The following is a 15,650-nucleotide window of genomic DNA, read 5'->3' on the forward strand; positions in this document are numbered from 1 at the left end:
TTGGTATATATTCAACTGTAACTATGATTTCTTGAATTTCAAAGATGAAGATGCATTTCTTTTTTAAGATTTGGTTATTTACCCTTCTACTACAAATAAACAAACACTTGATTTCAATATCTCTATGCAACATATTTGTGTATACTCACAAAGAAAAGGAACACCGAAACACTGGGTTCCTCCACTAAAAGGATCTCAAAGCCAAAGAATACTTGGAAAGGTCATGTGGTCCTGACACATGCTCTCACTGCTAGTCACTGCTCTCCCTTCCTACCTGTGTTACCACCATCCACTTACAATTTACTTCACGTGGGACTAAGACTAAACTGCAGACCTTTGCTGATTCATGAAAAATGCTGATAATTGGGAACCAGCAAAAAAACCCTGCACTTGCATTGCTGACAACTCTTAGAAGCTTCAAGACCACCTCCTTTAGTGAGAACAAGCAGAAAAGGTTGGAACTGGGTCTGGGAGTGAGGCCCAGAGCACAGGAGATTGAAAACTAAATGCAGGTGATATGGAACTGGGAGCCCCCTGGAGATGCCAGCTGTAAGGAATCGGAACCCAGGCCAGTTAATGCTGTTGTGACCTAGTTCCACAAAACAAGTTGCAAAAATGGTCTTGCAATGATATTCCTGGAAGTCGCAATTCTGGATTTTTCTGCTGCCCTGGGTGGTGTTTACTGCTAAAAAAGAGAATCATTGCCAGACACATGTTCACGAAAAGACATAACCTGCAATAATCAAAATACCTTCTGGTAAAATTTACAGAGCATAAAAAAAAAAATTACCTACCTGCTCCTTGTAGGGTGCCAAATATTACACCACCACATATTCCTCCACAGAAGGGCTAACCCAGAGAAACACAGCATATTGCTCCTATAAAGGGAACAACATGAAATCCAAGTCCAGGGAATGACTTCATGTTGCATTCTACAAAACCAAAGGCAAAGAACAGGTAGCCTCCTAACACCAAATCATAGAACAGAAATGGTTTTGAAAAATTAGAAAAGCCTGGAAATACTGAGAGATTAATACTTAATTCTTGACAGCATTACCAAGGAAGTCTCTTGAACATTGAATAAACACATCAAAAAAGCAACACTAATTCAAATTCTAGTTAGTGTCTGTTTTCCTGGATTTGGGATGAACAGGAGTCTAGACCTCACGCATGAAATGAGAGCACAGTGAAAAGGCAGGCAGGCTATAGTAAAAGTTTTTGTGAAGGATAACAAAATCCCACTTCCAAAATAACTGAGATACCCCAAACAATTGTTGTGTACAGATTACTACACCAAAGAAGTCAAGAAAGCCCAATGGAAAGTAAGTGTAAATCTCCATCAGATGCTTTACAGCCTACTTGAAGTCCCAAGCCTTTAGAATTCTAACTTCTCCAGCATTTACACATGCAGACACATAGTTTTCCCCCATAAAACCGGTAGAGCATCCCACTTCTGTCAGGAAACATCAATAAATCCTGTTTGTAACTTTGTGTACAGACACAAAGTTATTTTTAAAGAATATATATTGAATAAAAAATTCACATAAACGTGATTAAAGCTTGCTTTTTCCCTATACCATATTCTTCCAATAGAGCCATCCCCCAAGCTAGCCATACTGGATCAAAAACTGTCAACTGTGAATAACCTTGCACAGCTCTGAAGCAAGAATTGCCTTGTTTTTTTCTGAGCATATAGTTTACACAGATTTCCAGAGTCCTACTAAAATCAAGCCCCCAAACCTCTTCTCCACAAAGCTGGAAAACCATCCCTCCTATACTAATATGTGTTATTCTATCCCTGTAACTAAAGTTGCCTAAAAGAACACATTTGAGGTGTGAAGTAAGAGAAGAATTATTGAGAAATTAAGAGACAGACTAGCTTTAAAAAAAAAAAATCACAAGGATACAGTGGTAATGTAATTTTTAATCTCAACAGTGTTTTCATGGTTTCAGGAATGCATTGTTTGTTCACACACATACCTGAGAAGTCTACATCCAGGATCAAAATTACCAAAACTCACACTCGTTTACCAATTAGGTAATTAATTAGGCAATTATCTCCTTTTTTCTAACTAGGTATGTCTAAAGGAATCTGCTTTGGAAAGAGAATATTAAGCCCAGTTTCATTAACAATCATTCCTTCTAAAAATACCAACAAATATCAAAGACAGGAAATGTAATTTTTCCCTGGTATAAATACCTAACAACTAAAAGGAAAATTCATGCTATAGTCTCCATAACAAACACATATAAAAAGCTGCTTTCAAACTCTATTTTTACAAAAAGAGTTGGAATGTCTTTCTAATACACATCACCACTTCTTATAATAGTCCATGCACTTGTCACTGAAAGCCACTAAAGAACAACATATGATATCACTTATTACTGTGACAGAAATTCCATAATTCTGACCTGTTCAGGTTAGAAAAGCCTATATTCCACTATGCTACATTAAATAGAGTATTATGGACACATGCCTAACAGCAGATACCTGCAAACTATATAATCCTACTCCACCATCGCCAATAGCAACTTTTTAATAAGTGATAATTTCATTTCAGTTAAAAACTGCGTCTTTTACCATAAAGAAATCCATCTACACCCTCCCAGGAAAACATGAAGGTGGGGGGCGGGGAGGAAGGGGAGAAAAATCAGCAGTCTTACTAAGCTTTAACAATCAAAAAAAGTTAGTGGATTCAGGGAAGACAATTCTCTGATAGAGATACACACGTACTTGCACAAACAAGTCTGCAAAATACTGTGACACATACCAAAACCCCATCACAAATACAGCACTGCCTAAAATCAAGCTACTAACTAGAAGCCAACAGTACCAGTCACAAATACTGTATTTCCCTATAATGTTTCCATCAAAGTGTTTTACGATTAGATGAAACAGAGAAATGATGAATTAGATAAGACAAAATGAAGACAGTACTGAATCAAGTTCCTAAAATGGCATAAAGCTACCTTTTCAGATAACAACCCCTGGTTTTAGAGAATACTAGTCCAAACACTTCACCCGCTTGTAAACAAGCACGGAAAAACCGAGAAACTTTCTCTCCTGGCTTCATACTTCCATTTCTTCCTGCAGAAATTCCTTTCTTAGCTTCCATCTCTTCCTCCACCCTGCTCCTTCTGACTAACTACCCACTTAACTCCTCCACGGCGGTAAACACAACGGGACCAGAGGCAAGCAGCACACGGAACACGTTTCTCCGGCGGCCTCAAAACACGCCAGTACTACACCAGCACCGGCCTCCTCGGCCGCAATGCAAAACCGAGGGAAAACGGGCAGACCACGGGGCCACCAGAATACAAGCCACCCCTCGCCACGGCCAGGCAGGCTGCCGGCACACTTCTGCCCCGGGCCCCTCTTCCTCGTTACCCAGGGGCGCCGGGGCGCGGAGCCCGGCCGGACCCGCCGCGGCGGCGGCCGACACGTCGGCAGGGCCGTCCCGCGCCACCGCCCACCCACGGCGGCCGGGCCTGCCCGGGGCGCCGCACCTCGCTCCACCCGTCCTTCGGGCGGAGGAGCGCGGCGGCTCGGCCCCCCCGCCGGCCGTACCTGCGGCCCCGGCCCCGCCCGGCGGAGGCCGCGCGGCGAACGGGCCGTACCGGCCTCCCCCGCTATGACACTGCAGAGCGCGGCCCGCCCGACGGGGCCTCTCCTTCCTTCCGCCGCCGGGCCCCGGGCCCCGCTCCCGGCGGCGCCATGATGATGATCGGCCCCCAAGGCCGCCGGGCCGGGCCCCGCCGCCGCCGCCCGGAGCGGCCTGGGCGCCCCGCGCCGCTCACCTTCATGTCGGGACATCCTAGTCCAGAGACGGCGGCCCAGGCCCGTCCCAGGGCTTCCCGCGGGCAGCTCGGGCGCCGCTGAGGCCTCGCCCCCCGCCGCCGCCCCGGTGCGAGAGGAGAGGGCCGGGGCTGGGCCAGGAAGGGGGCGAAAACACAAGAGGCGGCGAGGAGCCGGCCTCCCTCCTCCTCCTTCTCCTCCTCCTCCTGCCTCCTCGCTCGCCCTGCGGGGGGCGGATCCGGCGGCAACGGCTTCCCGGGCGCCGTGACACGGTGACTCCGGGCCCCGCCGGCCGTGGCGCCGCCTCCCGCGCCGCTCCGCCCCTGCCGCACCAGCGACGGCGGCGGCCGCGCTGGAGCCTTCCCGGCCCCGGCCCCTGCCCCTTCCCCTTCCTCCTCCCGCCCCGGCCGCGCTGCTGGAGGAAGAGGAAACTCCCCGGCAGGGCGGAGGCCCTCTCGCGCGGGCTGCCGGGCCAAGGCGGGCTCCGCCCGGGGCAAGGAAGCGGACGAGGTAACGGAACCCAGCACCGGCCTGACCCGAAGGACACGCATTAATCAGCTTTTTTATGTAAAAAAGAGCGGAGAAAGAGGCAGAGAACAGCTAGGCGCATGCCCTGGGCCGGCGTTCCGTCACTGATTGCTGTTACCCATTCCGCCAGATCTGGGGAGCTGAGACTCTAGGCGCAAGGCTGGAGTCTTTCCTTCGTGACTTTTTTTTCCGCGTTACGCCTTTGTCAGGCCTGCAGAGGACTGCTAGAAGTGTCCTTTAGTTAAACTCTGGCTTTGTAAAGAGTATGTCCACGGAGTGTCGTGTATTGTCCCACCGAGAGAATCACAGAACAGATTGAGTTGGAAGGGACTCACAAGGATCATCGGTCGAGTCAAGCTCGTGGCCCAGATAGGACAGTCCCATGAATGATACCATGTGCCTGAGAGCGTTTTTCAACGCTTCTTGAACTCTCTCGGGCTTGGTGCTGTGATCACTTCCCTGGGGAGCCTGTTCCATTGCCCAGCCACTCTCTGGGAGAACCTCTATTTAATGTCCAGCCTAACCCTCCATAACTTGATGCCATGTCTTTGGCTCTGGTCATCACAGATACAAAGATCAGTGTCTGCCCCTCCTCTTCCCCCACGAGGAAGTTGTAGACTCCAGTGAGGTCCCCCCTCAGTCTCTTCCAGGCTGAACTGACCCACGGACCTCAGCCACTTCTCATATGGCTTCCCCTCAAGGCCCTGTACTCCAGACAAGTGTCTTGGTGTGCCCAAACCGCAATGACTTTTCATCCTGTCATTGCTGGCTTCCTGCCACTTCATGGAAGCAGGCCAGTCTTGAAACAAATGAAAGACCTGCAACATGGCCATGTTCCTTCCCTGGTTCAGGGCACATATATAATGCATTTTGTTTCTGGCTTTCTTACCATGACTTCCTGGCTTTTCCCTAGATTGCATCCATAATAATAGCACCATCTTTCTCACCTTTAGCCACCTGCTTTCATTTTCTCTGTGTTTTCCATCTACAGTGCTGATGGCATTCCTTCATCTTTTCCCTTTGTCAATCCAACACCTCTTATCTTTTCCACTGTCTTACCCCACAGCTCCCAGCTCCCGTATGTCTGCCCCAGCCCCACAATTCTTAAACATGTATGTTGGTGAAATACCTTCTCAGTCAGTTTCAAAGGCCACAAGGGTCTATGCCACAGCAGCTTAAGTATCAAGTTGCTGGGAAAGGCACCAGGAGTGAACCAGAAGGTGTTCAAAGGACTAAGTCCCAACCTCTTTCCCGGCACCATGTCACTCCCATGCCAATTGCATTATACAGCCTCTTCTTGACACCTCACATGCATGTGCACTCTTTGTTCCTGGTACAAAGGTGTTCCTGGTTCCTGACCACATGACTTCCAGCTTTCCTTTACCGACATGCAGTTTCATAAACAGTGCCTACTGAGAACATAACCTGGATCTAAAAGTCTAAAATTTCAGTGGGTTGTGGGCATTTTCAGCAGCAGCAAGCAATACCTGTGAATTGGACAAGCTTTAGGGGAAAATGGAGATAATTTTGAGGACCATTTTGATGGGAGCCAATGACTCCACTGCTTGTGAAAGCAGGTGGACAGTTAAAGTTTCTAAGAAGTATACCACAGATGAAAATAACCTGAAGAGCACCTTGCAGCTGCCATAATACTACCAAAGTATGAAAGCATGTCTCGGAGTGTTTGTCATCGGTCTAGTTCTGGTGTCAAAGCTGCCAGCATTTCACAGCAACAGTGCACAGACTGGAGCAGTGAATAAGATGTTTTACTACTTTATTTTGTCACCAACAATTTTAAATGCAAATGGCAATTGTTTTCACCCAGATGCAGAATACAGACCACCAGTTGCTTCCTTTCAGTCCCTAGAAAAGCAAGCTAGCTTCCAAGCTAGTAACTCACCTGGCTAGAGATATTTCATTTCTGTGGGAGGCTGTGGCTCTTGCTGAAGATAACTTTCCTCACTGAGCACTATGATGCTGTTTTGGTCGTGCTAGGTTTTATCCTGTTACACAAGAGTGACCTCCCACAGGAGCTTCTCCCCATGCATCTGATAAAATACAGACTGCATGGCAGGTATTTTCAGTGGGACCTGGAAGATTCTGTGCTTAATCATGAAAGTCTTGATCTAATAATCTTTAGTTCAATAAACTTTCCTCTATTAAGTGTTATTCAGACGGATATCCCTTAAGTGCACGTGGTGCCTCTTCTATGGCGTCTTCTCCATCTTTGTAGGCTTGAAGTCCAAAATTAAAACTGTAATCCTGATATTATTTCCTGATTCTTGGCTTAAGGCCTGTATCTATACCAATGGACACAGTATAGATAAAAGCCTTGGTACTTTTGGAATTATGTTAGAATATGCCTGCATCTGCAGCAGTATGTAAAAAAACACCTGCATTATATCCTTCAGTGGGAATTTTGTTGATTGTCTTCTCTGCAAATATAGCAAATACTGCAAATATAAGATGACCAGTCTCTCAGTGATTAGGATGTGGCAGTTCTGTCTGTATCTGCAAAGAGGTACATAACAAAATTTGAATGTCCTTTACAAGGTCATGGTCATCAGTAGAAAATACTATTTTCTTAGCATTGTCTTGATAATTAATAACCTATACTGCCCTGGTTTTGAACAATACTATTTCTCACACTCACATGCTGTTCTTCCACAGGCAGAATAAGAAAAAGATTTTAGTTAGGTTTATGAAGTTTTGGTGTGGATGAATCTTTCTTTCTCTAAGGAAGGAGCTTACTATAACTGGCTTTCTTTGTCTTTCTCTCCCATACACCAGAGGAATTAATAGGTGATACTTCCTTTAAAGCCATGAGGAAAAAAATACAATTAGTATCTTCCCGATGGATAAAGACAAGCTGAAAAATAAAAATTTTCATACCCAAAGTCATTCAAGGTCAGAGCCAGACAAGGGATTAGAGACCCAGTTCTCACAGCTAATTAGGCCATTGGATAAACCACAGTGATAAACAGAAAAACTGATGAATTTTCCCAACATATAATAATAATATTTTTTTTGCCTGAAAGTCATAAAATTCTCTGAGATAGGGAAGCCATGGTTGTGTGGCCTCATGCAGTTCCTTTCTCTGTCATTGTAAAAAGAGTGTCTGGAACAGACCAGGGGAAATCTGAACACTGAACACTGCTCACTGAACTTTGAATTGAACAGCAACGTCCTAAAGCAGAACTCCTGAGTGTTAAATCTGTTACATTAGGAGACACTTAATTGTCATTAATGTCGTCAGAATTTTTCACTCTTTTGTAAACTGCTGAAAGCCCAGTGATACTTTGTTTTTAACTTGTTTCAGTGCTATTCCTAACAGGCTTCATCCATTTGAGGAATGCTTTACTTTTCTTGAACATGTCATTACCAAGGCTCAGCAACCCTCTACGTGCCACAGTAGCTCCTTGCAGGTTTGGTGGTTCAGGCTCACACTTGGAACTAAAACACTACAGTGGTACAAAACTCACATATATCAGTTGCTTACTCATCACTAGACACATATGGAACTGATGATGCATACACACTCAAGTATTGAATTCGTACACATCAGGGTCTTACATTACACTTTCTTTTCTGCTGTTTTAATGCCTCCTTTTGCTCAGTAGTGGTTCAGCATGATGCAGAGTTGCTTACTGGCTGTGTTCAGCATGATATATAATTAAAGCTTTTAAAATCAAACATGGAAAAATTCTTGCTGCTTTCTAATTTATGAGGAAAGATGCAAAGTAACTTAAACTTCTTCTTACCTTCTGTTTTACTTTCTGTGTCAAGGATGCCTGGTTTGCCATGATAATGGACCAGAAAACACAAGGACCTTGGGATTCCAATGGCTGGATTCCAGGAAATGGTATTTCTACATAAATACTTCTGAACCAAATTCTTTCATGTTCCCAGGACTGATTATGGTGTCTCACAATCCATCTTGAAGTGTCCAAAGCACTGAGAAACTGCACAGGTGAAATTGTAGGAATCAGGAACATTAGATGTCTTTGCTTAGTGAGTCCCATTTGGAACTTTTGCAATGGAATACAAGCATCTCACTAGATGAGAGTGGACTTGAATTTTTAGCAGATCTTTCTCCTCACATGAAAGCTTCATTTGGCCTTAGAGCTGTGCTGTGCTAAGCACAACTAAATATACTATAAAATGTTCATAGTCAGTTTAAAGTTTTATTAGAAACAGTAATTTTAAATGCTGGACACCACTAGGATGTGCAATGGAAATGCTATGCTGCTATGTCCATACTTCACTGGCAGCCAGCAGTTGCAAAAGCTGTTTCATTTTTTCAGACACACAGTCCAGGAGTAAATGTCACATCTGTCTTCATTCCTGAGCTGTGGTGATGCCTTTTTTCTGGTCTTAAAATTGAGAGCCATACACAGTTAAGGGATAAAGGGTTTTTATCTTGGTATTTAATAAGGATTTTTATGGTACAACTCTTCACCAAGATGGAGCATGCTGAAATGTACACTCCCAATAGATTGTATATACAATTTTATAGACTTTACAAATTAGCATATCTAATAAAGATCCCTAATGAGAGGCTTGAATGAATAGTGGGATACTATCCTATCCTGAAGAATCCCTCCCTGGTTGGGCTTAATCCTAGTTTCCAGGATGTATTTTAAAAAGGACCTTGGTTTCTCAAGATAACGTAGGGCTTTCTGGCCTACAGTTGCAAGGCTTCTGGGATGTTTGGTTTTCTGGCCTAACGGAATACTGGGGCTATGTTAAGTTATCAGATTTAAGGAATCTCAAGTATGCATGTTAAGAGCACTGAGGATACATGAAAGGTATATTAAAGGCATATAAAAGGCAAAAAATCATCATAGCATGCTTGGCATCCCCATATTCACTCTGCACATACCCTGAAATCACTGTCACTCTCAAGCCCTCTGTAACAGATTTTGCATGATTCTATAATCTTTTTGTGAGTCAGACAGGTGGTCTTAAAAGGTTAAGCTGATGGGTACTTGTACACAGCCCGATATGTGTGAGCAGGCACTGCACAGAATTCCAATATACTCCGGCTCTTTTCCTTCTATAAGCAAGTGTGTCTGGACTTCATCAAAATGAGGAATTGCCTTGTTTATCTCCTCCATTTTGGACTCTGCATTCAGGGGTTACCTCAGATCAGTCCTTCACTACTGAGAGCTTTCATCTTCTCAGCTGTGAGTTTTTGATGCTGGTTAAGATACCAGATGTTGATATAAAGTTTAAAGTGCCCCAGCTAACTCCTTCTCTTTGATTTCTCTAACCAAACTTTTATGAAGAATTTGAGCCTAAACAAACACTGAAAAATCATCATTCTGTCCTCTTACAAAAATTCTCCAAACTGACCACATATCCTTGTAATGGCATGGTTCCAGTAGGCACCCTGTTCTTACAGCACCTAAAGTCACAGCACACTAGGAAATAGAAATGGCTTTCAAAAATTCTGCAGATTTGAGCTCTGTTCTCTGTAGAAGAGGACAAAGAAGAAAAAAATTTGTCCTTTCTTGGAATTATTTTTTCCATTCCTTTGGAGGTTAGTGCTGAATGAAACAATAATCCTGTACTTGATAACCACAACTGTTGCCATTTTGACTCCAGTCTGTGTGAATGAATCAGAAACACAATGTCCCAAGCACTGTTCCTGCAAGGAGGAGATATCAGGGATGTATCCTCTGTACTTACAAAGCTTTTTTTTCTGTGAACAGGAGGAAGCAATTAAAACATTATCTGCTCATATCACTGTAAAAACTCCTCTGCTGCCCAGATGTGTTTTTTGCATGTATTCCTCAGTCATGTTGCAATACTGGTTCAGGCTATGAGCTTAGTTTTCATTACCCTCTGTTTCTTTTCAGCCCTTTTCTTCTCTTTCTATCCCTCCTCTCTTTCAAATCAACACCTGCAGTTATTTGTAAGGAATTTCCTTATTCAAAGGTGTTGGGAATTGTTTTTTTCCCTTTTCTCTATGTGGAATTTTCCCCTTGCCATACTAAGAAACTTGTTGACTAGGCCCTAGAGGCAGAGGGAAGAGGGAAACCCCTCAATATCCAAACATCCAGAAGAGCAGACAGAAGGCTCTGGCTCAGCCCATTTCCCCGCAGAGTTTGGATGAGAAGGACGATCGCCGCCACAGCCCCATCCCTGCCATCCCAGCACTGGGAGCCATCCTCACTGCTGTCAGACCCTGCCCTGCTCCCTTCTCACTGTAACCTGCCACCATCCAGCACTCTGCTGAGCACCAGGACCCACACCGTGAGCGGAGGGCTCTCTCTCCATCTCTCTCTCCCCCTGGGACAGCTCTGCCATCACCCCCAGCCCTCCTGCAGCTCTGCGGGAGCCGCCCGCCCCCAGCACCGGGAACTGCAGCTCAGGGAAAAGGTGCCTGCAGCCAAAAAACACTGGGACTGAGTTACTGTTCTGTTTATGGGTAATTTCATAGCTGTTGTTGTTCTTTTTTGTCTTGTTAGTTATACTAGTAAAGAACTGTTATTCCTATCCCCATATCTTTCCCTGAGATCTCCCTTAATTCCAAAATTATAATTTGTAGGGAGGGGGGTTTGCACTCTCCATTCCAAAAAGGAACTTCTGCCTTTCTTAGCAAATACCTGTCTTTCAAATCAGAACAAAAGGGAATTCAATTCATTGAGTGATTCTATTTGACCTTTTTTGTGTGCAGCTCTGTGCCTGTTTTTATAAGCACTGGATCCTGACATACAGGGGACAAGCTACTCTTTGCCAAACTTGGTTAATCTTTGGATCTCTATGCCTCTATTTCAGTATAATTCAAGATTGGTGCCTTCAGCCTAGACTTCTCCACTCACCTGCTGGAATCACGTGATGTGTGAGATGCTGTGATGAGGCGATAAAATGCCAATCTCCAAAACTGGTCTCAGGCTCGAGGAGGTTGCAAGGGGTCTTCATGGCTGGCTCATTTTCCATGAGAACAACGAATTTTTTCATTGCAAAATCTCATCAACTCCAGGACTACCCATATTAAGTGCAGCATGGCAATGCCTGGGGAAGCTTTTGTCTGCACTGCTTGTGTTCTTCTTTGTAGGCACAGTGCTGAGGAATGGAAAGCAGATTGAAATTCCCACAGTGTCAAAGAGACTACCAGCACTTGTTGGAATAAGGGGCACCTCTGTGTACACCAGAAGTTTTCAAACACATGAGGACATGTAATTTGTGCTGCAAAAAGTCTGTACTATAAAGTGACAGCTGAAAGTTGACATTGTGGGATATAAAATCGCGGTTTACGTGGGTCTTGTCTTGGCCATGGCTGCTGAGTAGCAATCCCACAGTAAAATGGATTATATCTCATAGCTCTCTTCTTCTCTTCTTCTTCTCTCCCTAGAAATTTTAGCCTGCATGGCTCAGACAAGCATGTAGCTGACACAGTATTAGCACTTAAAAAAAGAAATGAGAAAGTCAATACAGTTAACCTGGAGGGAAAAGACTGGTCTTACTTGAAATGCACTAAATTGCTGTGTGTGCCAGGTGGCTCTGTCCGGTTTTGCAGCAGGCACCTATACTGAAATAATTTGCTGTAATATTCTTAGCTGTTGTTAGTGATACACAACTGGTGATTTTGGCTTGCCCTTTCCCAGTCATCCCTCATTTTCCCCTTCCTCATGCAATGAAACTAGAGAAAATTTGAGCTCCAAATGCAACTTAGTTATGTTTGGGGCACTGCTAAATGACAAACAGATCTCATCCAGCTTTTGGGATTTTATCCAGACATGCCTTCTAGCAGTAAACTAGGTCTTGCCTAAGGCATATCTCCTCACATATTTTCCCTCTGAATGTCAGAAGCCAAGCAGTTTTGTATTCTCACTTTACAAGTTTTAAATTTTTCAGTTAAGGAATCATTTGAAAATTGATAATTTGAAAATGTATTTCTAAAACCAGGTGTTTCTGGTTTTCAGAAAATATATTCAAAAATTCATATAAATACTCAGCCCTCTCTCACTTTTAGTTTGGCCTTCAGCTTAATGCAGGTCAGACCTTAAACAAATTAGCAAGATGACTGGCAGTACCACTCAACTGGTATCAGAGTGCTGAAACAGTGCTCAGGAACCCCCCACACCTGCTCTGTAGGTAGCTGCAAATAGTAACTTGGACTCATTTTGCGTTAGAAAAACTGTTAGTGCAAGAGGCAGCCAGCAAAGCCAGTGAATACCATATGCTATTGTATAAAGGGATAGTGTGGTCTCACTGTTCTTCAGTAAAACTGGGAATAAATCTCATATTCATTGTGTGTCTGCAAGTGAGAGCAGGGGCAGATGTGTGCAAGCACCTGGAAAGAAAAGAAGGTTATCTACCTGCCACCTTCTTATCCTGGTAAGCAGGCTTTGGCAGAAGAGGGAGCAGAGGGAATGTACATCAAGGATACAAACACAGTTGATTTTTTTCCTTTTCCTCCATCTGAAGCTTCTTTGTAGCAGCACAAGCAGTTACTCATCTGGTTTTGCATCTGTTGGAGAGATGACTTGGACAACAGTCAGGGCACATCAGAAAACCAATGAAGTAAATAACCAAACAGACCTACCCAAGGCAACCCAAACCCAAAAGAATAAGAAGTCCAAATACAGCAAGAGGTCTTCTGCAGTCGCAAAATCACTGCTCATGAGCAGCACTGTGACAGCAGCATTACACCTGTCATCCAACTCTTTCAGGTGTGGACAGAGGTACCAGAGCATGCCCGTGGTAGAGAGTAATGGTAGCATGTCCAGGGAGCTCAATGCATACACACAGGGTAAGCGGCTGCACCTGAGTCACTCTGAGTGCTCAAGCCGGCTTGGCTGAAGTGCCACAGGCATCTCTTCATTCACTTAAAATCCCTGCACTGTGGTGACCACCCACAAAACTCAGTTTTGACAAACCAGTGCATGCAAAAGAGAAGTCTTTCTTTGACCTTCTTTAGCAAAGTTTTCAGTCCTGCTTACCAGAAAGCAATGAAACTGCTTTCAGAACTGCAACAGCATGCTTGACTTCCCCAGTTTGGCTGAAGTCCTCCCCTGAGTTCCAAGAAGCAGGAGCAGGTCATCTTGTCCTTCAATCTGTACTCCCAGAAACAACCAGCAATGGCCTGCATCTCATTAGAGAGGGACCAGAGAAAATTTATCGTAACAAGCATCGTGAGTTTCCAGCATGCGAGTATAGCATATGCGCCTTTTCTGATTGGAGGCACAGCTCCAAAAGATGTAAACGGGCCACAAACCCCAAGTTTTGAGCAGAGGGGTTTAGTCACGGCATTATTTTTAGAACACCAGGACTAAACAGAGTCCAAATCTGTAAAAGGCGTCCAGTCGAGAGGAGACATCATTTCTGTTAAAGAGAAATTGCTCTCCAGTTAACACCAACACGAAGATGATCAGTTAGCCCCTCCCAGAATACCTGTGCTTGATGCTTGTGAGGCGATATGTATTGAATTACCAAGCAGCTGCCCTTCCGTGTTTAATTAGCAGGTGCGAAAGAGTGATGTCGCACCGAGGAGGAGGTGAGGGCGCTGCTGTTCCTGCACATCCGCGGCGTCGATGGGTTGGGAGTGCGTGTCACAGTGTCATCTAGTGGCCGGTGTCCACCTTCTCGGCTGGGCGACAGCAGCAGCAGCAGCAGCAGCAGGATACAGCAACGATTCGAATCCAGCAAGGCTGAAATCTTACGTAGGTTTTCAGTGTGTCTTCAGAGACAGTGATGGTGATGCACCTCACGGACCACAGTCCTAACCCCAAGCAGTTTCATTAGACAGATGATGTAGGTAGGCATCAAGGCATCCTGAGGTGTGGTTTTTAGCAAAATTTGGTGAAGCCTCTAGCAGCTCATCATGGCACATACTTAGATAAACCAAAATAAGCGTGTGTACCCTTAGTTTTGGGTGTCCCATCTCTCTGTAAGTCCCTCATCATCATAGCACTGCATGAATTGGCAGCTAGCACTTTGATGGAAGTGTTTCATGTGGAGGGAGTGATTAGAAACCTCCCTGCTTCCTTACTGGACAGTTTGGCTCCTACAGAAGGTGCAGCTGAAAGGCACACTCCTAATTTGCCTCAGCACAACCAGACAGCGTCTGATAGAAGCAGTTTGTGCTAGCAGATGTGGTTTTATACTGAATAGATTAGGAAGGACTTGAACATGTTTTGTCAGCTAAGTTGCAAAGACAAAGAGATGGAAGTCAAAAATGGATTAGTAAAACAGAGTTACACCAGGAAATATAAGCCTCTGATGAAATAAAGCATAGTATATGATTTTACACTTTACTAATTCTCCATACTCCACTGAATGTTCCAGTTACACTGATTTACAATAGAGTTTTATCAGTAGTTTTCCATTTAGGCACAGCTCTTTAGTAATAAAATTGCACACAAGAGACACATCATTACACACAATAATAACAACAGTAAATTTTCTTGTACAGATGAACCTATTGGGACAAACAACTGTGATGTTTGCCCTGGTCAAAGGTATTCAGTACCAATGCCTACAGGTAAAGTCATCACTAACTTCCTACTCTAAGACCCTTCTCTCTACAGGTCATACATTTTGCCAAGCTCCTTCTCCCACCAGAAACATTGTCTCAGAGTTTGCTAGCTGCACTTGCAACCTGGCTGGGCAGTTATCATTTTTCCAGCTCTGACAACTCAGCATTTTTGTATATAATTCCCCAGAACAAAACCAAGGTGCCTTTGCAAGAGAATTTGAAAGTTTCCTTGCAATCCAAATGACAGTAAATATAAACATTTGAAAGAAGGAACACTTCTGTTACAACAGAATGGATTTTTTTTTGTTCCTGTTGTTTAAGCAGAACTCCAGAGTCCAGCACATTTTTTTCTTAGGATTTACATGATTTGGTCAGTTACATGTTTGTTCTACATAAGAGAGGGTATTTTTTCCATTAAGAATATGTATCTGATTATTTATTGGTAAATGGAGCTCAGATGTGGTATTATCTTTTTATGTGCCACTATGGTTGCATAACCAGTATAAAACCTACCAATTTCATTAGAATCTTACTTATTCTTTCTAGACATAATTTTCAAGACTGAGAAGGCTATAAATTGATCATATCCCCAAAAAAGGTTTTGTCAGAGGAATCCTACCCATTCTTGCCACTAGAAGTCTATATGGCTAAATCTAAGCTCTTGCCTCAGCCCACAAGTGACTGAGATTACATCCCAAAATACACTGTCCCTGTGGACACTCTTCATCAGTCTTACCTTGTGATGACTTATTGCTGAAATTTATGCTGGAAAGGATACTCTGCTTTATTCCACGTGTCCTCTGAATTTTGTGACAGATACAGGAACTTATTAACACCATA

The 15,650-nt window shown here is 44.0% G+C and overlaps 1 protein-coding gene and 1 long non-coding RNA gene across 2 annotated transcripts in view; both read right to left on the minus strand.

The window, feature by feature from the left end:
• KCMF1 (potassium channel modulatory factor 1) overlaps positions 1–4,347 on the minus strand; it is a 43,350-nt gene extending 39,003 nt beyond the window's left edge. Inside the window, 4 exon segments of the mRNA XM_062513650.1 lie at positions 3,799–3,856; positions 3,858–3,922; positions 3,925–4,092; positions 4,095–4,347. Coding sequence (XP_062369634.1) covers positions 3,799–3,856; positions 3,858–3,922; positions 3,925–4,092; positions 4,095–4,347 — 544 coding nt within the window.
• Positions 4,348–6,402: 2,055 nt separating this feature from the next.
• On the minus strand, positions 6,403–11,406 carry LOC134056874 (uncharacterized). Its single transcript, XR_009934180.1, has 3 exons — positions 11,152–11,406; positions 8,086–8,286; positions 6,403–6,835 (listed from the first exon to the last, which is right to left on the minus strand). It is a non-coding gene; the product is annotated as an uncharacterized LOC134056874 (long non-coding RNA).
• Between the last annotated feature and the right edge of the window lie 4,244 nt (positions 11,407–15,650).

The sequence above is a fragment of the Cinclus cinclus genome, chromosome Z (assembly GCF_963662255.1).
Source record: "Cinclus cinclus chromosome Z, bCinCin1.1, whole genome shotgun sequence".
Lineage (NCBI taxonomy): Eukaryota > Metazoa > Chordata > Aves > Passeriformes > Cinclidae > Cinclus > Cinclus cinclus.